The following is a 21137-nucleotide window of genomic DNA, read 5'->3' on the forward strand; positions in this document are numbered from 1 at the left end:
AAAAAATAGATTTAAAACATAATTTCCAGGCGAAATCTTTTTTTTCTTTTTTTTTTTTTCTCCACGGTTTTTAGGATATCCTTCTGAAATGAATTGAATCAGTGACTAAAATTTGCCTTCACTCTTTTGCTAGGTTATTTGATTAGTCCTAAAGGTAAGCAGAGGAATTTTTCATCACCTGACAGTATAATGATCACATTCCAAGCAGCTGAACGGTGCTGTAGGCTAATTAATGGTTACAGGGGGAAAAAAACAGAGACTAAAGGAAGTACTCCGTCTACTCCTATCATTTTTTTCATGCATTTAAAAATAAAATGTTGCACTTTTTTTGTTTTATTATTGTTTTATAGTTTTTTTCCCCCCTAATCTAGATGTATATACAGTACCAGTCAAAGGTTTGGACACAAGCTTGGATTTATTTTTCTACATTTTAGAACAAGATTGGAGATTTTATATTAAAATAACACGTACAAAATTAAGTATTTAAGTAACATCAAACAACAGTCAGTTGCTATTTAAGACATGAAGGTCAGCTGATCTGGAACATTATTGTCGAGTGCATTTGCAAAACCCATCAAGCACCAACAGGCTCTTGTGAAGACCATCCCAGGAAAGCAAGACCAAACCTTACCTCTGCTGCAGAGGAGAAGTTTAACAGATTTACCAGCCTCAAAAACCTCAGATTAGAGTCATTTTGAAGGCTTTACAGAGCATAAGAGGCAGACACATCTCAATATCAACTGCTGCAAGGAGATTAAAATCTGGAAAGAAATAAAAATCAGGAAAGACCATGGAATTAGAAGACGTGTCAAAACTTTTGACTGGTAGTGTAGAATTCAATCTAGAAGATGCATGAGGTTGAAACATTTTGCTGCTTCTTTGATTTCTGAAGATAAATTTGTCCATTAATGTAGATTGTTTGGTTGATTGACAAAAAAGGAAAGGAAGACTTGTTAAAAAACTAAAAACTCTCAATATACTGTCAAAAGCTCCTCCATAAAATTCAATCCAGAATTCTGCTGCCCATACAGTACAGTACCATAACCTCCTCCCTTCACCAACCCTCCTGCTGATTCCCTATTAGGTACTATATAGATTTTAAAATTCTCCTCCTCACTTTTAAAGCATTTCATAATCTTCCTCCACCTTATCTTTCGGAGCTCGTACAGTTTGACACCCCCTCTCGCACTCTTCGCTCCTCCTCATGGAGGCTCCTCTTTACACCCCCTGCCTGCTTGACCACCATGGGCTCTAGAGCCTTTACCTGCACTGCTCCTCATCATCTCGGAAATTCTCCTCCAGAAAACATCTGTAACATAGACCCTCCAGCCAAATTCAAATCCTGTCTTAAGACCCATTTATACACAAGCAATTATCCCACATGACGTAAGGCTGGTTTGTAGGTGCTATCTCTGACAGTGTTGTATCTAATATCGTATTATTGATATTTACTACTTGCTGTTATTTATGTATTGCTTGTTTGCATTTGGGACAGTGACACTGGGCGACTAGAAAAGCGCCAATGTACATTAAATACATTATTATTATATATTATAATGACTTTTGATTTGACTTATATATGTCTGTATTATTATGTACAAAACCATTTACTATTTCCAAACATAACTTAAAAATAAATGAATAAATAACATTAAAAAAACCTAGTATAGGGTCCAGGGATTAGGGTTAGCAGAAAAACTCTGGCATATTCTCCTAATATATTGTAAGTTACTGTTAGTAGCTTTCACAGTAGGTTTTACTGAGCATGCTGGAAAATATACCAGAGTTCTACTTGTACTTTTGTCAAACTTTGCTGCTTTCTTTACATGCATGTGAAATATTATGTATAAAAGTTATTAATTTATGAATGTGTAAGGTATGTTTGGACATATTCAATAGTTTTGTACATAATAATGCTGACATGATAAAAATATATAACAAAGTTTGTGCTAAATATGATATAGTGCCTAAGACTTTTGCACAGTAAAAGTCCCCTTTTCCCCCCTTTTTCTCCTGAAGCCTAGATTAAAACAGAAAGATATACAGTATAAGTAGGCCGATGGATAGAGAGAGAAGTGTGTAAATCCGACAAAACTCTCAGAGCAGCGCCCGTTAGAGTTGCTATACAATCTGTGCTTCCATTCTCTAAGGAACATATGCATGGCGAGTGATCTTGTAATTTATTTCTTTGGTAATTGAGGAGCATATTGGGCTCAAATTCGCGCACATCTGGATCGGCCACAGTCTGGCCGTGGAGCTGAGAGAACATCATAAAAACCTCGGCGTAGTTCTACAGCTCAGTAATATAACCGGCATTAAATTTACAAAGACCGAAGTCATTTGTAAGAAAAATGCACTCTTACACAGCAGGTGTTTAAGGTGTTTTTTTTTTGGTCTCGTCTCAGCTCTTTGCTCCCTAGTTCGAGCTTGGGTGACCGACCATATGGACTGTTGCACAGCCTCACCATGTCTGTCTGGGTTCCTTATGGATTCTCTGGTTTTCTTGTGTATAATAACCACTCCCCCCCTCCCCTCCCTCCACAAACACACACACTCTCTAACACACACTCTGACTTTCTTCTTGTCTACAGCATGGCATGTTCAATTGGAGTGTCAGAATCCAGTGAGGTTACGAGAGTGATCAGCACTTAAATCGTAATAGCACAGTTCAACTAAAGTGGCTAAATAGGATAGTTAATCATTTTCACTTTATTACTGTTTAACCCTTTGCACTCATCCAATTAGTGTCCATGTCAGAATAATTTGCTTGGCTATTGATTAAAAACGTGCCTTGAACATGCAAACGTAAATGAGGCCGCATTCAACCAAATATTATGCCATTAAGTCTGATTTTAGAAAATTAATTATCCATTTATATTTAGGCATTTGGCCGATGCTCTTATCCAGAGCGACTTACAAAAGTGCTTTGAAGTTTCCCTGATTGGATAGATCCTTACACTGGTTATTCTTTGATTGATTTTAGGGTTTCACTACAGTATGTTAGATGTAAACTTCGTTCTATTCTCGAAGCCCACATTTGTTTCTCATGACATTTATTATGACTTTATTGATTCATGAATACAGAGGACACAAAATAAAAGAAGTGTGTACTGAATTAACAAACATAACATGATAAAAGATCATGAAAGATTGTTGTGCGGTTGTGTATCAATGACATACGATAGTGTCCTCTCAGCAAACCACATGCCTAGATCTCCTTCTGTCCCATATACTGTATGATCATCTCTCTTCATTCCCACTAATTACTTTGTCCTATCACATTTTCCAGCATAAGTACTCTGATATTGACCCCAGATAATGAATGGAATTTCAGATATAAAGACTTAAGCTTTCATCTTTTTCTCCTTTCTTTGGCTTTGCAGAAAGTCACTGGTCCGTACAAAGAGATAAATATTTCTTCACAGATCTAAGAAGAGAAACACAGGAGCTCTGGTCGAAAGAAAGCTGCTTGATTGCTTCATTGCTCATTTTGGCGGTGTTCCTGTGGAAAACTCTGGAACTGTCAAAAAAAAAAACAGTCATGATGTCTTTTTAAAAATTAGATTCAATTTAGCTTTATTTTTGTATTTCATTTTTTTGTCTATGAAAGATCATACGCTTTCTGTAGCTTCCCCGATCAATGTAAAAATGAATGTGAGATATCGATCGTAGGGATCAAATCTAATGGATTTTATAATATTCAAGAGCCGTTCACGTCCAAGTAGGACTTTCGGTAAATTTCTCATTAATGAAGGCGTAAAACTGATTGACATTTGCCTAAGACTTTAAGCACAGTGAGCTATCTATTCTGGATGCTCACATTCGTTTCTCATGACATTTACTATTACTTTATTGATTCACAAATGCAGAGGACACAAAATAAAAGTGTTTACTGAATTAACAAGCCGGTACATCTGTCTGTTCCGATCCCAACCGAGGCCGCTCGGAGGCCACTGCAGTCATTCCTGTGAACATTAGGAGAGTGAAACATCTGATCCTTAAAAATCAAAGGATAATAATGATTAATAAATGCTACTTGTACAATACAGGAACTCATCTGTGAGTTATTGTCATATAACCATACAGCCCTCACTTCGATCCGAGCCATTTCCACCCCATTACAGGAGTTCCTGGGAGGCCAGCGTTTTGTGGAGCAGGTAGTCTGATCATGCCTCTGGTGTGTTGTCTGTCCTGGTGGTCGCACTAGTGAAACACTGGGAAAAGTGCAACCGGGGATTATACTATATTATATATTATTATTCGATTATCTTTTTGCAGGGCAGAAGTCCCGATTTGACTTGAACCCTCCTTTGGATAAAAATTTTAGATCTCTGTTCATTCAAAACTCTTGTCTTGCATCCTCATACCACAGGCTGCTTTTGTTCCCTAGTAAGTAATGTTCTGTCTCATTGACCCTGCCACTTCTTTCGACTTTATAATACAATCTGTAAATATATTCTAAAATTCCCAGCAGGTCGTATCTTCATCTCAATTAATAGCGACGTGAATAAGATTTATGGAAATAATCACACCGAGTCCTTGCTGTGGATGTTCCTCATGACAGCACAGGTGGCAGTACAGATGGAGGGAATGTGACCAGGAATAAAAATCACCTTTCTGTTTCTCATGCACAAAGACCACTTGTATTTTCTTAACACTTTGATTTCACCTTGTTACTCTCAGGTCAAAAAGGCTGCGTAATATAAATACAACTGGAGACCTTGAGCACTACGCATAAAAGTTTATGTTGGGGAAAGATCATGCTTTTAGTGATGCTCAGCTTTTAGTAGGAAGAAGGAATATAGTTAACACTGTCATTCGGACCTAAACAGGGCATAAAGTATACCGATAATGGAGATAGCTTGCAATAGACACACACACACACACACACACACCGTACACACGGTTGTCTGGGACGTGCTCAGTCTCACATGTCGTTGATCGAGCCCCGGTGTATTCCACAGCTGAAAGCTCCATTCCACTTCCTGCCGAAATCCTTTAGGGAAGCCGATTTGTCTTTGAGCGCAGTGCTGTGTGGTGGTGGAAATGTGTTATCTGATTGATATATAACCCAATCTCTCTCTCACTCTCTCGCTCATCTTCTCTTTTTCTCTCCGTCTCTCTCTCTCTCTCTCTCTGTGCAGGCCTGAGGAGGGGAAGATGACAGCTTTAATCCCGGCGCTGCTCCTTCTCGCCGGCGTCTCTCTGACGTTGACTCTGAAGGTGGTATCGAAGAGAGGTTCAGGTAGGCCCCGCTTCAGTCCTCCTCCGTGTCGGTGTTAATCACATCCTGCGTCCCCACAATAATGGAGTATCGTCTCATTCATGCTGATCAAAGCTCCGGCATTAAAGCGGCCTTACTGGCCATAATTAATGCTTTAAATGTAAATTCTGTGGTGTTCTGATGTGTGTATGAGTGAGAGTGAGTGAACATGCATAAATTAATGCCTTAATGTTGAAGTTTTTGCCACGTGGGAAAATTTGTGACCTCCTTTTAGTTTTTTAAAGTTTCCTACTTGCAGTGTTTATGTAAGATTGCCGTATATTAATCTTGAGAAGTCTAGACTCTCTCTCTCTCTCTCTCTCTATATATATATATATATATATATATCATCTTCTTAATAATTTTATTTTTATTAATGTAATTATCTACATCAACTAAATAAACACAATTTACAAAGTACACTGGAAAAAAAATTACATTAATTCAAACAACAGAAAAAATTGTATCGATTAGTTGCAGGTAAAACTTTAAAGAGTTTGTCTCACCTTCTTAATGTTTAATATTACTGTTTGGTTTAAAATTGAGCAAAAAAAATGCCTACAACTATTTTTACGGGGCATTTTTTAATTTAAAATCAAATTAAAATATAATTTTAAACTAATGTTTAAGAGGATTTGTTAGTGATAGCTAAGAGGTTGCAAGCAGAGAGTGTAACTAAACCAACGTCTAGCCGAAGTACAGTACAGTACAGAACCTTGCAGAAGTATTTGTACCCCGTAAACTTTTCCACATTTAGAACCACAAACGTAAATGTATTTTAGTAGAATTACTGTATATGTGATAAACCAAGATAAAGTGGCACATAATTGTCAAGTGGAGAAAACGTTTTAGTAAAAAAAGATAAAAATCTGAAAAGTGTGCCGTGCATTTGTATTCAGCCCCCCAGCGTGTAACTCAGACGTGATGTGAGTGAAGATAAAACATGTTAAATTGAATTAAAATTTCAAATGCAACATGTATGACAAACGAATGTAGACATGAGTGGGAGGCAGGTGAGGGAGATGATAATTAAAAGTTTTTCAGGAGCTCTGACTAATTGGACAGCAGAGTGTGAAGATGCAGCAAACACTGCGTTTCTTACAGTACATCCCCAACTTTGCCACGGACAAGTAATCATTATAAATTAATGATTCCGTTTGTATGAGATACTTCATCCTCATCAGCTGAATTTTGAGACACTTTCTAATTATTAAGATTTCTTTTTGAATGGCACTAACAGGCATTGGCAGATTTAATGCATGCCTTTGTGACATACTAATCCGCGGAGACAATTGCCATTCTCAGAGTGAGTTATCGAGGCTGCGGTAAACTATTATATAAATATGTATTATTCTGTAGTTTGCACTTGTGTAAAAATGCCTCACATTGCTTCTCTGCTTATGGAAAGTAGACAAGACATGATAGGTTACTCTTGTAGGGGGAAAAAAAAACACCATCCTCCATATGGCCTATAAATTAGTTTGACCAAACCATTAGTAAATCAGGCCCTGAGCACACAAAACAAAAAAATAATGGACACTTAAGGTGATTTAGTACAAGTGAAGACTTTTTATTTGTTTGATGCAATCTGTGAGTATGTGGTGCCACTAACCATCATTAAAAGCAAAGTGTACCCTATAAACCAACAGATGCAGTAAACCTTGCAGTTTTTTTTTTTTTTTTTTTTTTTAAGAAAAGATATTGGAAACTTGTGCTGATCATTTTTTATGCTTCATCGAACCTGCTATTTCATTACTAGCCTCGCTCACTAACCAAATCAAGAAACTCTTCCTATATAGGTACGTTTATTTACCTCCTCCATAAGAAGACGGTGAGTCCCCTGACGTTTTAAACCCGACGTTCCCCATGACGTTAGAGTTTGACCTCGGGTAACTAACAACTCACAGAAGTAGAAATCCTGATCAGGATTGCTTTAGCAAAAGCAGGATACAGTCCAAAGGTCACAATCACATACGAACAGGCAATTTTACACCGGACTGAGCTCAGGAAACAAACAGCGGTGGACAAACAGGCTAACAGGCCGCTGGAGGAGAAACTAAACCCAAACAAACAGTCAAAACAGAAAAGGTCGATAAAGAGATAAACATTTCAGGCCGCAAAGTGGAAAAGAATAAATACGACTTCGAAACTCCGTTAGACAGCAAAAGACTTACTAAAACAACAAAGGCAGGCATGCTAATTAGCATAACCGATGCATCCTTACAATGTTGCATATTTATAAAGGCCTCAAAAGGTAACAATTTCTGTCCTCTGTAGCATCTGTGATTGTGATTAAGCATCTGTGATTCGGATTTGGTTCTGCATATAAAGAGAATCCTTTATGCCGTTTGCCTGAACATCCCAACAAAGTGTCCTCTGTGTGTGGAGGACACTCACAGATGGAGCCTTAGCGTTTGATGTAAAATGCATTTCAGTCACGTGAACGAGCAAACTGTGTGTCACATCTCTCAGTATCTTCCTGCACCTCATTATCTAGAGTGTGCGGTGGCCTTGGCACTCATTTCATGCTCCTTCTCTCTCTCTTTCTCTCTCACAAACACACACACACACACACACACTCACTCACTCACACATATACTAACTCACTCAGTCTGAAACACACTCCCAGGCAGCAGAGTAACACCTCTAACAGATGGCAGGCTCTGCTCTCTTCCAGACCTCTGCTCTGCCGCAAACTTTTGTGACTGTCTTTGTCCGTGTGTGTATATGCGTGCGCTTGTGTGTGTGTGTTTATGCACTTTTGTGTTATGAAGTGACACACTCCCTCACAAACGCTCAGTACATCACAGGCTCCTCTGTCAGGTCTTTGGAAGCTTTGTTGTTCCTACTGGACAGGGTCATGATCTGATTAGTTCTTTTCGTGACAAGGGGATAGAAAGTCACGCTCTGATTGACTCTTCCAGGGACGGATGAGAGAAAGTGGACCTTTACTGAATGAACACTTCATTTCCCATAGGGGGTGATGGGGATACGTTGTAACCATGTTTTGATATGCCTGTTTTTTGTCTAAATCACTTTTTAAAAGTGCAGATATTTAAAGATCATTCGGGATAATATAATAGCTTGCAGGGGAAACTGATCCTGAGATCAATTCGGGCGTGTGCACGTTGTTATGAATCAGTGATGGCTCTGTGAAACGTCTGTCCTTTAATAAAATATTTGTTAACGGTACCAGAGTGCATTCAAACTTTAGTTAGCATTGCAGCATCAGTTTTCTATGACGTGGATGGGAAGAACAGACGGTTACAATTCTTTTTTTTTTATTCATGGTTCTACATACAGGACCACCAGGGAAGTTTCATTCAGAACGAGTGGACTTCTGTTTTTGTTCCCCTTGCCAAGGACCAACAGAAAAGCTGTCACTTAATGAGTGTGACCCCATGAGGGGAAAACTATAAAGGCTCCCACTATGTCTCCCCCATCTTCTGGCCATTATTTTCAACCAGAGTGACTCAGGTGGCTGGCGGTTTTCCATTCAGCCGCTTACGTAACTTTCTGCTCCACTTACTTTAATTTCAGCCCATCATGGCAAGTTCCTTAAAGACTGTAAGGTACTGTGCACAATTCCCTTCGATTTCTTCAAATGAAATAAAATATAGATTCAATTTATGTCTTGGGAACAAAAGTTTTACTGTGACAAGCCGAAAGTGCCTTAATTTTAAAATGAGTTGTTTATGCAACAACCTCAGCAGCAACCTCATTTCTTCTCTCGTCTGTTCCAACCACTCCGAATTCAGCATCACCAGTATACCGATCAGCGGCCTGATAACCTGCCATCATCTGCACCTGTTTCTCAGATGGTTCATGCCTTACGTTAGATGTTTGAGTGGTTCATACGTCACTGTGTGGCTTAACACACAAAACAGATTCCACGAAACCGATCATGTACAGGGACCGGACTGAAATTAAGAGCCAAAAACCTGCCGAGCCGCAAGAGTCTTTCAGGAATCATGGAGAAGTATTTCTCAAGCCTACATTAAAAATAGAAGAAAGTCTGGCTCTATGGAAACAAAATATGAAGAAATAAGAGGTGGCTCAAGACTGGTGCGCAGTACTGTATATCAATGTTGATACGAGGGTTCACAATTAATCAATAATAGCACAATATTATTATCACAAGAGCTGTCTGATTTAATAGATTATACAGTTTTAAGCAATCGTTTGATAGTCAGTTTGATTGATAGAATAAATGGTTCAGCTTTTGTTTTATTTATTTAGAATCACGTTTTAAATTGTTTATGTGAACTTTTATCTAAAATGGATGAAATTCTTAACAATACATCACAACCTTTGCAGATAATATAAACTGGTTGCACCTTCCGGGGAAAAAAAAAACATGATCACGTGTTAGTTTTAATTCTTCTTCTTCTTTGGTTTTTTATGAGTAGTTAGTGTGTTACTGCCATCTACTGGCCTGGAGTGTGGAGCAGAAGATTGTCAGGAAATAATTGTTGCCATAAAAAAACAGTCAACAGCACAAGTTACTCATCATTTCAGTGTTTGTTGGATATTTTTATTACTTTAAAAGGTGTCAGAATTATAGCTGTTTGGGACAAATCAGATGGTAGGCTTCAGTGTGCAGTGTTTAGTGAAATCGGACAGGGAATCGCAACAGTCAAAAATCTAATCAAATCGAATTGTCAGTCCACCTATGATTCAATTATTACCATACTGTTAAGGAGCACAATGACTTAAAGTGTTGGTACTGCTACTATTGAGTTTTTTTTTTCTTTAGTGATAATGGAAGAGCTTAAAATGATAATTCTGCAAGATAAGTGGTATGGGAAAAGAGTAAAATGAATTCATTAATCAGGGAATGAATGACTCAGATTTACATCGGTTGCAAAAAATATATATATACAGTATAAGGGGCATTCAAGTCAAACCGGGACTTTTGATTGTGCAAAATGACAACACAATTATGGGAGTAAAAACTTTGTAAGTAATATGTTTATTTCTCTATATAATCCCCTGCTACACTAAAGCACTTATTGGAGCGTTTCACTAGTGCTTGGATACCATCAAGGTCAAAGGCAGTCCAATCGTGGCTCTGGCATTCTGAGAACACTTTCTATAAGCACTAGTGAAAGGCTGGGATACATGCATTAGTGTAGCCTGGGATTATATAGAGAAATAACTCCAGGTTTTTTTGTCATTTTGTACAATCAAAAGTCCCTGTTTGACTTGAACAGAGTTTATTTTCAGATGATAGATAGGTAGACATACAGTATATGTTGTTGCTTCCCAGAGCAAATGATCTTTTTCTTAGTGCCACCCAGGAGGAAGCTATAGCGTTAACTGGTCTACAGATAACGAAGAGCCCTTATGATCCTCTTCTCCTAGCCAGTGAGCTGCCAGCTTGCCATCACTTTCACAAAGCACTTGAAAGACCTCACAGGACACAGGGCTGACCTGGGCATCTGCAAGAGCAGACAGGTTGTTAGATTTATTAATATACCACAACATCCTTGGCAGGAATGCAGGCCATGACATAATTGGTCCTCAGTGCGGTCACTGTGTGCAGACTGATATCGCAAAACTTTTCACTGACTCATCTGGCTGTAATTATGGACAGCATAAAAAAAAAATAATAATAATTAAAAAACTAAAAATGAACATCTTGAATAAAAGTCACTTTATATCTGCCTTTTTTTTTCTTTGCTCTTTGCAATTACTTAGTAGCATCACCTCCAGATCCCACCGCAAGGCCATTGTTTAGCTCTGAGATCAGAGACATTGCACTGCCTTGAGAGAAGCTGGACCAAAGCCTCAAGGTGCACACACACTGCTGCTGACACCTGCTTTTGAGATATGGCTGACAGGTGCTGAGAATTCCCAGTTTCCCGGAGTTGCAAACGAGAGCATCCCAGCCATGCTTCCCATTTTTTTGTTCTTGCTGTGACAATGCAGCAAAGGGAAGCTTACTGTTTCTTTCCTGAGGGGCCTTTTCTTTGTGGCCATGTCTGCTGTTCACTTCACTCCCTGCTGTGACCAGACACAGTCAATGGAAGGATAATAAATTGTCAGCAGTATTGACAGAGCCTACGAGCTTCACACTTGGCTATTAGTATCAGACTGCAGTTTGGTCAAGGCTCTGTAAGTGCTTGTCTGAGAAGCTCCAGTCCCAAACAATCTGGGCATTGATCATTGTCCATCATCCAACAGTAGCCAGGCCGGGCAAAACAAACAGCTTATTATCCTGCTTCAAAATACAGAGGAGTGGGAAAGTTCAACAATTTATATAGAGGTTTGAAAATATGGATTTAAAGAATAATAAATTGAAGTACTTTGCTACTGTAGATGCAGACTAAAACAGTGAGCCACGTGTCAAAAGTTCGGCTTTGGGCCATGGCGTGATAACTTTGTTTCTTTTTTTTTTTTCCTTATCATTCTTAATTATTTGCCCTTTTCACAGGAAAGTGTAGAATAAACCGGTGTGTATTTTACTCCACTCACTCACTCATTGTGTACCCGTCTATCCGGGAAGCCTGGAGCCTATCCCAGGGGACTCGGGACACGAGGTTAGGTATACCCCAATCTATCGCCCCATAGGCACCCAGAGGAAACCCACCAACATGCAAACTCCATGCACACAGAGTCGAGGTGGAACTCGAACCCTCGACTCTGGAGGTCCGAGGCCACAGTGCTAACCACTATACCAATGTGTATACCGTACTCTGTCCTGAAAGTCCTGATACACACCTGCCTGCCAGGTATGAAATATCTCTGTCTCTATTTATCACATGCACATAAAAAAAAAGGATTTATATGTCCATATTTAATAATAAATCACACAACTTACTATTCACAGCCAATCAGTGCTGCTAGTTTAATTAAAGCTATGGGCTTTTTAATACACCAGGCTAAGGCATCATCTGAACTTTATGAGGAGGGAGAGCTCAATGAATTGAGATAGCACATATTTTAACACAAGAGTATGGCGTGAAGAGACACAGGCCAAGATGTAGTTGTACGTTTGATTGTCGTATAGCGAAATGTCTTCTGATGGATGTGCTTCCTGCTGAAGGTGCTAGCATACATTAGCATCATGAATAAGTGCTAGTGGATGTGGGTGTCATGAGGGAGATGACGGTAACTCCAATTAAATGCTAGCTGACACTACTCTGTCACTCTCTCTTAGAACACACACACGCACACACACTCAGAGTTGGTCAATCCTACATTATGAGCTCTGCTTTAGTCTGTATTTTTCAATCTCTTTCTCCCTGTCCCCCGTTTTTCCAAATGCTAATGACGGATTAGCTGCTGCTCTGGCCTTGGGATTTTCTCGCCTTTCTTAGCGCACTCTCTCTCTCAGGTCTCTTTCTTATTCGTTTCCCATCCCTCTGGCCCTCAGTCCCCCTCTATTTCCTCTGGGAATTCAAAGAACCTGAACTCAACCCACAAAAGGACAATTCCTTTTTTTTTTTTTTTTTTTTCCTCTGAGGGTTGCATTTTTCTATTTTCCACTTCACAAGTGTTTATAAAAAGAACTCTCGCTTCTCACTGGCCGTGTAAGCCACCTGCTCGCTTTGCGTACCTCCTCTGATTCAGTTGCCATGGTGGCGAGAAGCGGAGGCGAGTGCCTAAGAGGTATGGGAAAAGATTTGGGACAAACAGCGACGGTATTGTCCGAGCTCAATCGTTTCCCTGAGGTCAGTGGAGACTTCAAGGCATCGAGTCGAGGTTACGGAAAGGTCAGAGAGAGGGAGGAGAGCCCAGTAATGCTGCAGCGAGGGTAACCATGGAGATGTTCTCAGCCTCCCTCTTATATTCATATTGAAACAAAGTGGAAGTACGTTAGTGCATTTAGATGGATTTTTGCGATTGAATCCGAGTGAAAGCTGAGACGCACATCTGTATGTTGTAATAGAGGAGCTACCGGTGGGACCCGGGGTGCCAGATATTTTAGAGACATCACGGACTTACGTAAACACATGCACTCAGGAAATGCATACAGAGAAGAGAGTTCTCCATCGTTGTGATCCCCCCCCCCCCCCCCCCCCCCTCTCTGTCTCCCTCTACGGAGAGCAGTAAAAAATGAAAATGCACTGCAGTCTTTATGGGTCTGGGTGATTGGATTTGCATGGCGCTGAGCCAGTCTAAAAACACACACACACACACACACACGCACACGCACACACACGCAAACCCGAAAGAGAATCAGTAACTCAAAATCAACATGGCAGTTTTATTGGAGTGCATTTTGAGTGTCTAAACCGAACAACCATTTTCAGCAGCGCCGCCCTTCTGCTCTCTTTCTCTTTCTCTCTCTCTTTCTCTCTCTCTCTTTCTCTCTCTCTCTTTCTCTCTCTCTCTCTCTCTCTCTCTCCACAAATAGATAGATGCAAAAGGAAGGAAAGAAAAATTAGAAAACAGTCATGAGGTTGCCGCTTCAAACATCACACACATGCACACACAAGACACACACATAGATGTTCAAGATGAACATGAGACAAGGATGTTCAAGGAAAACGAGGACTCAATTAGCTAGATTAATTCGCGAGTGGAAAACTCATCCGGACAGGATAATCTGCCGCGTCTCTTGAGAAGACGTCGTTCAGATCGGAGCTGAGAAAGCAAAGCTGGATGTAGTGTCTGTGCAAAGTTTATGAAGATATCATGCATTGTCTTAGCTTTTTTTCTTTTTTGCCTACGGCTGAATCCCGTCTTCAAAAAAAAAAACTCTTCCCTTTTCTGTCTTTATTTTCGAAGGCTGTGACATTTAATTATGTGCAGTTCTGACTGAGTGAGTGACTTTTCCATATCAATAAAACAGGCTGTATTTCCTGACATTTCATATCGGCCAGCATGCACACACACACCCACACACTTTCTCTCTCTCTCGCTCTCTCTCTCTCTCTATCCTACACACACACACACACACACAGATCTACACAGACTGAACACCTTTCCTATGCATACACTCCCACGCCTACATGTGCTGACCCTGGAGAACTGCGCTGTCTGTACTCTACAGCCTCGTCTTATTGGTGCAGAGCCTAGTCTTTGCCTTCTTTAAAAATTAAGGAGCTAATATTTTAGTTATACACGTTGAAATTAAACCAGTGGGCATCGATATAGCTTTTCGTTTAGGCTGTTAAAAAAATAAAAATAAACACCTCATTTTACATCGCTCACTTTGGTTATGATGATTTTATTGGTAAACACTCACTCTCATCACTCATCGTCTAGACCATTTTTTCCTGTAGTTAGAGTGGCAGAGGCCTGGGGCCTATCCTAGGAGATGGGGTACACCCTCGATAGGGTGCCAGTCTATCGCAGGGCAAACACACTTACACTACGGGCATTTTGGGAACACCAATTAGCCTAATCTGCAGGTCTTTGGACTGTGGGAGGAAACTGGAGTACCCGGAGGAAACCCAACAAACTCCATGCACACAGAGATGAGAATCGAGTCTGGCCGGGAATCGAACCCAGACCCTGGAGGTGCAAGGCTAACCACTACACCACGTGCTGCCTATTGGTAAACTATACATCAGTATATATAAGAGTACATAGAATTATTTTTCAATAAGTCAATCACAGAGCTAGAGAAAGTGAAGGTTAAGGATTTTGCTTAGGGGTGAAACAAAATGGATTTTCCTGGATTTTGTGCTTTAAATATTCATACCTGTATTCAGATTTAAACTGCGAGTGGGAATGGTTTAGCCCAGAGGTTTTGTCGTCGTCATCGTCTATATGTCCTGTATTCCCGGTGCAGGGGCCTGGAGCTTATCCCAGGAGACGAGGCGGGGTACACCCTGGACGGGCTGCCAATCCATTGCAGGTCCCAGAGTTTTTTTTTATGTACGGTGTATATATATATATATATATATATATATATATATATATATATATATATATATATATACAGTATGAACCATAATATAATAACCCTTAAACATTACTAAGAAAAAAAACCCATAAATAATGCAATTCACACAACAGAACATTATTCCACTCCTGAACTTCTTCAGCACTTCCTTAAGCACAGCTCCTTTACCCAGGTTTATAATTGGCTTTAACCAAACACACCGTGGCACTTTCTCGAAAACTTTCTGCCTAATAGGAGCGATGATGTTTTTATAGTTGACAACAGCAGACGCCTCATAATATTTGAGCACATATACTTCACTTCCATTGGATCAGAACGGATCAGGGAAGATCACCGGACAGGCCCGCGGAATCCGTTACAGTGCATCAGGGTAGAGTCCTTTATGCTGTCTTGCACGTCGATTTTATTTCTAATAAGGATGGAGCGTTTTTACTTAGACATTATTACAAAAAAATCTGTGCAGTGAACATGCATAGCCTGGAGGGATCTGAATAAAAAGGTGCATTCCGACATATGGAGCAGTTTCACTTTAAATGAAAGAATAGTTCCTTGGTAAATTCTGTAAGCTCACAAAGGAAGCACAAACCAAACATAATAAAAAGAAATAGTGCAGCGTTACATTAATGTTTAAAACTCCTGCTTTTGTGGATTTTTTTTGGTTGCATTATGTGGAATCTCAGTCTTGATGCGCATTTCCAGTGAAACTTTCTCACATAGCTTTACAAAAAAGAAAGAAAATGAACAACACCGAGTGGGAAATGAATCAAGGAATGAATGAATGAATGAATGAAAGATCAAAACAGTGCCGTAGGTCAAGGTTTAAGGGTTCAAGTCCCTCTCTGGTCTGTGTGTGTGTGGAGTTGATACTGTATGTTCTTTCCTGTGCTTAATGGGTTTCCTCCGGGTTCTTCCCATGCAGATTAGATTAATTGGCATTTCCCGAATTGAGTGAGAGTGTGTGTGCATGGATCGAAACCCTGTCCATGGCGTACTCCGCCTCGTGCCCCGTGTCCCCCGGGACAGGCTCCTAGCTTCCCTCCACTGTACATTGTAAGTGGTATAAAGAGCGAGTGAGTGAGATTAAACAGAGCAGCTCCTATTCATGTCTGTATTTGTATCTGTTGAATCTGAATAATGTATTAGTGTTCAGTTACAGTCCTACTCATTGGGCTCAAGGGCACAGAAGCATCTCTCCAGCAGACCTGCGACCTTCTGGCCACTAGTACAGCGCTCTCACTGCCAAAACAGCACAGCGTCAGAGCATGAATGTGTTTCTGAAGTAATAATTGTTCCCGGCTTCACAGCAAACGGAAAACAGTTCAATGACATTATACTGTACATTACTGCGCTGACCCTACTGTTGCCCGAGAGGCTGTGCGTAGAATTCAGTCATTCATATTCGCTCGGTCTTTATTAGCAAAGCGCTTGTTTTTACATCAAAGGTAAAGCGAGAACGTGAGAGCCCGGAGGAGAAAGATGAGTAGTTGTAGACGGAAGGGTGGGACAACCCACGGGGAAGGAATGACCTACAATTAGTGACAGTAGCGTGATAGCTCATGGCCGGCAGCGGTTGATTAGCATATTTCATAATTGATTATGGAAGTGCTTTAGAGGACAGGCGTTTATTCAGCACTCAGTAAGGCCAATTGAAAGAAGAATTAGCGAGGAAACAACTGGAAAGCAGATCTGCGCTTCGCCTCTGTCCGCCCCGGCCGATTCTTTCGCTCCTGAATTATGCAGTTATGTAAATGCTGACTTTGGATTTCGTGGAGAAAATCCAACCTCATATATTGAATCTGACCTTGGGGACAGCTTTTTCAACTGTCTTCTTTTTCTTCTTCCTTACAGATATACCTGTCAACTGTCCACATTGCACAACCCCCCCCGCCCCCATCACTTATGCAGTGTCTCAATGCCCTCTCAAACTGATCTCTCAAACTATACACCCTGTAAAGCTTAATATAATCATGCAGCCTTAGTTCTGAAACCATGAATTTCTATTTTCGACATTCTTTCCACACTTGTTGATGATCTAAGAACTCAAATCATTACACGGTGTGTATCGTATGTGGTGCTTTTCTACAGCCTCGTTATCCATACAGTATTTAAAGGCAGTTCGCATCTACCAGAGTTTCTATACGCCAATTAAGAGTCAAACAGTTCATTTATTTGGAATTGCATTTTACAAATGAAGGGTTCTGGTAAACCTGCAGTTTAAATTGACGTGGTGTTTCTCATCATTGCTTACGGATTGATGTTGCCCTCTGTCTCCTCTGTTGATTATCTCAGTTACAGGCACAAAACTCTGAACAGGTTGTTTTTTTAATAAAGTTCACTTTCATTTCGCGTTTTAAAAGGATTCCACACACACACACACACACACACACACTAGTCTGAATGTCTAGGAAAGCATATTATATTTATGATTAACGTTTATGTTGAAAGGGCATGCAGTTAGTGTATGAAATGGCGACAGCAGTCACCTCCATGAACTTCCACACACCACGGAACATCATTGTCAACACACACACACACACACACACACAAACAAGAAAATATATGTTGTAATGAAACGTGCTGTACGGGGGAAAAGGTTGAAGGGGAAAAAATGGAGAGAAATTAAGCAATAGAGAAGGCAGGAGGAACGGTGATACCTCCAATGTGGCTGGATGTGTTGTACAGAACAGTGTGTGTGATGACAGAATTCTCTCTCTAAAGAGACATGAAATATATTATATTATTGTTGTTCATCTTCTTCTCCATCTTTTTTTGTTCTTCGTCATCATCACTTTCTTCACCTTCTTTCTCTTCTCGTTCTTTTTCTTGTTCATCATCATATTCGTCAACTTCTTCTTGTTCTTCTTTTAATTGTTCAACATTATCTTCTTCTTCTTGTTCTTGTTCTTCTTTTTCTCTTTTTATCATCTTCATCATCTTCACCTGCTTCAAGTTTTCCTTGTTCTTGCTATTCTTCATTATCTTCATCATCAAAATTATTATTTTATTATTTTAGATTTTATTTTTAGTTTTTTTCTTCCTGTTTATCATCATCATCATCATCATCATCATCTTTTGGCAATTCTTGTTTTTTTTTTCTTTTTTATCTTCTTCATCATCTTCATTTCCAGCTTTTTGCTCTTGATTTGCATGACACCGGGTTACTTCAAAACCATCACCATTATCTGCTAATCATGTGGTGATCCATCGACACTTTATTGCTCTGTGCACCTTGGTAAGAACAGGCCACTGCGTGCGCTATTTGCAAAAGAAGCGTGGACCCTGCAGGTCGCTACTCGCTAGGTCGTAAATTTTCACTTTTTCACACATGCAAATAAATACCATAAAGCAAGGATACCTTAAAAACTATAAACCCCAGTAAACAGTTATTTATAAAACAAAGTCAGTATTTTATTTGACGACAGTTTTATAAGGAAATTTGTGCAGTTTTATGGGGAAAATAGCCAAGTTTTACTGTGCGTCCCACAGAACCACCCACAGTTCATCTTCTTCTTCTTCTACTTGCACTTCTAGTTCTTCTTTTTCTTGTTCATCTTCTTGTTCTTCTTTTTCTTGTTTATCATCATCATCATCATCCTCTTCTTTTTGCACTTCTTGTTCATCATCATTTCCTTCTTCTTTTTGCACTTCCTTTTCTTTTTTTTTGTTCATTAACATCATCATATTCTTTTTTACTTTGTTTTTGTTTTTCTTGTTCAACATCATCATCATCATCATCATCTTTTTCTTCTTCTTTTGCACTTTTTGTTCTTTTTCTTGTTTATCATCATCTTTTCCTTCTTCTTACACTTCTTGCTCTTTCTCTTGCAAAACCCAGCAGCTTCCATTCTGTCAAAAAAGTGGTTGCTTATATAATATGATGCTTTCTTTTCTGTCATACAGATATTTTTCTGTAACTTTTAATATTGTGGTGTTTTTGCACTCAAATAGTAAAATAATCATAAAGTTTTAAAAAATCTATAACAAAGTTTGTACTGAAAACATTGAGTGTCTAAGATTTGCGCAGTACTGTATGTTACTTAGCTGGGACACAAGGATGGAACATGATTCAGTCACAAATACAGTAATTACACTACAGCATAACAAAGTAGTTGTGTAGTTCAGCATCCTTTTAGCACCTCCCTAGCTTCTGACACACAAAACCAGGACTGGAGGGTGTCCTGTACAGTGATTATAAACGAGAGCACCTGACCTTGGGAGTCAAGTGAAGGGAGTGATGTCCATCACAAGGCAAATGCAGATCTCTGCAGCACAAGATGGGGGAGTGAACTTCTCCAGGCTGCGGAAACGGTGCCCCCGAGAGCGGGAAGGGCACAAGTAGCAGGAAGGCAAGAAGCCAGGATGATGCTGATCGACTAGCAGGGAAGCAGAACAACAAACGTGGAAGGGAGCAAGGGAGGGAGGGAGACACTCTCAGGATGTCAAGAATGTAGAGCGATGGTCACCGGAAGGTCAGGGGACAAGGTGGAGCTCTCCGGATGGCAGGGAGGCTGGGTGTTGCCCGCAGGGTTATACGGAGTGGTGTTAAAAATGGGCAGGGTGGCAGGGTACAGACCTCCTCGCCAGTGTCAGAGAGGTCACCTCTGACTCAAGCTTTTGGTCTGGTCTGCTGTGAGAGCTGCAGTGGGTGCTCAGCTTCATGCATGTCTTGTGGCAGATATACTATAGCTGTGACCCACTAGCTATAGTATATCTATCCATGCCCCCTCCCCAACCCATGACTCGCAGTCGATGAAGAGTTGGTCTACAGTATCTGCCTCCGATTCTCTAGCCCCTGCTCCCAGTGTGCCCACACAAACATCACTGTCTTCCCTCAGCTCCTCCTGGAGCTTCTTCAACAGAAAAGCATCTGCAGCATTAATTCTGAAGGTCTCTCTTTCTTTTAAAGGTGTGGATGGATACAGGTGCAGATCCTCTCTAATCAATATAGTGCAGACAACAATACTGTACACGTAATACGACCAAACAATAAACACGGGCTGTGGTAACTTGGCTGGGACACAAGGACTATGAAGATGATTCAGTCACAGTGTAACCAAAGCGAGACAAAGCCACAGAGCAAAACAGAGCTTAGATAGAGACATAAGTCAGAAACAGACCAGGTGCACTTGATTACATACATGTGCTGACTGATGGGGAGCGTGGTCTGGCACCCTTCTGGTGAAGTACGCAGAATTTGGCTTATGTTTTCTGGATACTGACAGTTTTCCTTTTCCTTATAAACGTATAAAATAAATGAATATCCATTTGATTAAGACATGAAGGTCAGCTCTTCATGAAGCTCCATGATGAAACTGGCTCTCATGAAGACCATCTCAGGAAAGCAAGACCAAAACTTACCTCTGCTGCAGAGAAGTTCATTTAGGGTTTCCAGCCTCAGAGATCACCAAATAACAAACAGCACCTCAGGTTAGAGCCGGTATGAAGGCGTTACAGAGTAGCAGACACATCTCAATATCATCTGTTCATAGGAGATTCTTGCAACTGAGATTATTGCATATTTTTGATGATCTCAACAATGTAGAAAGAAATATAAATCGGGATGAGGAGGTATACCCTATGTGTGGGAAACACTGATATAGCATTTTGCTAACTTTTGAGCCCTTTTCCCCATTTCTTCATATTATGTAAATTAAGTTGTTATACTGTAACAGGCTGAAGTTGCAATTTATAAATTGTTTGTCTATGTAACATCCTGAGCAGCAACCTCATTTCCCTTCTCGTCCATTCCAGCCACTCAGCATTCAGCATCACCAGTGTACAGTACTAATCACCAGCCTGATCATCTCTCATCATCTGCACTTATTTCTCACTGGTTCATGCCTTAAATGAGAGGAGTTTTTAATGCTTCAGCGAGTCATAGCTCTTTGTGTGGCTTAACTCACGAACGCCTTCCTCTGAAACTGCTCAGGTACTGGGCTGGTTCAGTCAGTACTGGACTGAAAATGAGAGCCAAAAAGTCCTTCAGGAAACCTGAAGAACTATTCCACAAGACTT

At 40.2% G+C, this 21137-nt stretch overlaps 1 protein-coding gene across 2 annotated transcripts in view; it reads left to right on the forward strand.

The window, feature by feature from the left end:
* The window catches only part of il1rapl1a (interleukin 1 receptor accessory protein-like 1a), a 121342-nt gene that overhangs the window by 27607 nt on the left and 72598 nt on the right, over window positions 1-21137 (forward strand). For both annotated transcript variants that reach the window (XM_053496766.1, XM_053496768.1), the window contains exon 2: window positions 5145-5245. In XM_053496766.1, coding sequence (XP_053352741.1) covers window positions 5161-5245 — 85 coding nt within the window. In that variant the 5' untranslated portion in view covers window positions 5145-5160. The remainder of the gene's footprint in view (window positions 1-5144; window positions 5246-21137) is intronic.

This window comes from Clarias gariepinus, chromosome 5 (assembly GCF_024256425.1).
Source record: "Clarias gariepinus isolate MV-2021 ecotype Netherlands chromosome 5, CGAR_prim_01v2, whole genome shotgun sequence".
NCBI lineage: Eukaryota > Metazoa > Chordata > Actinopteri > Siluriformes > Clariidae > Clarias > Clarias gariepinus.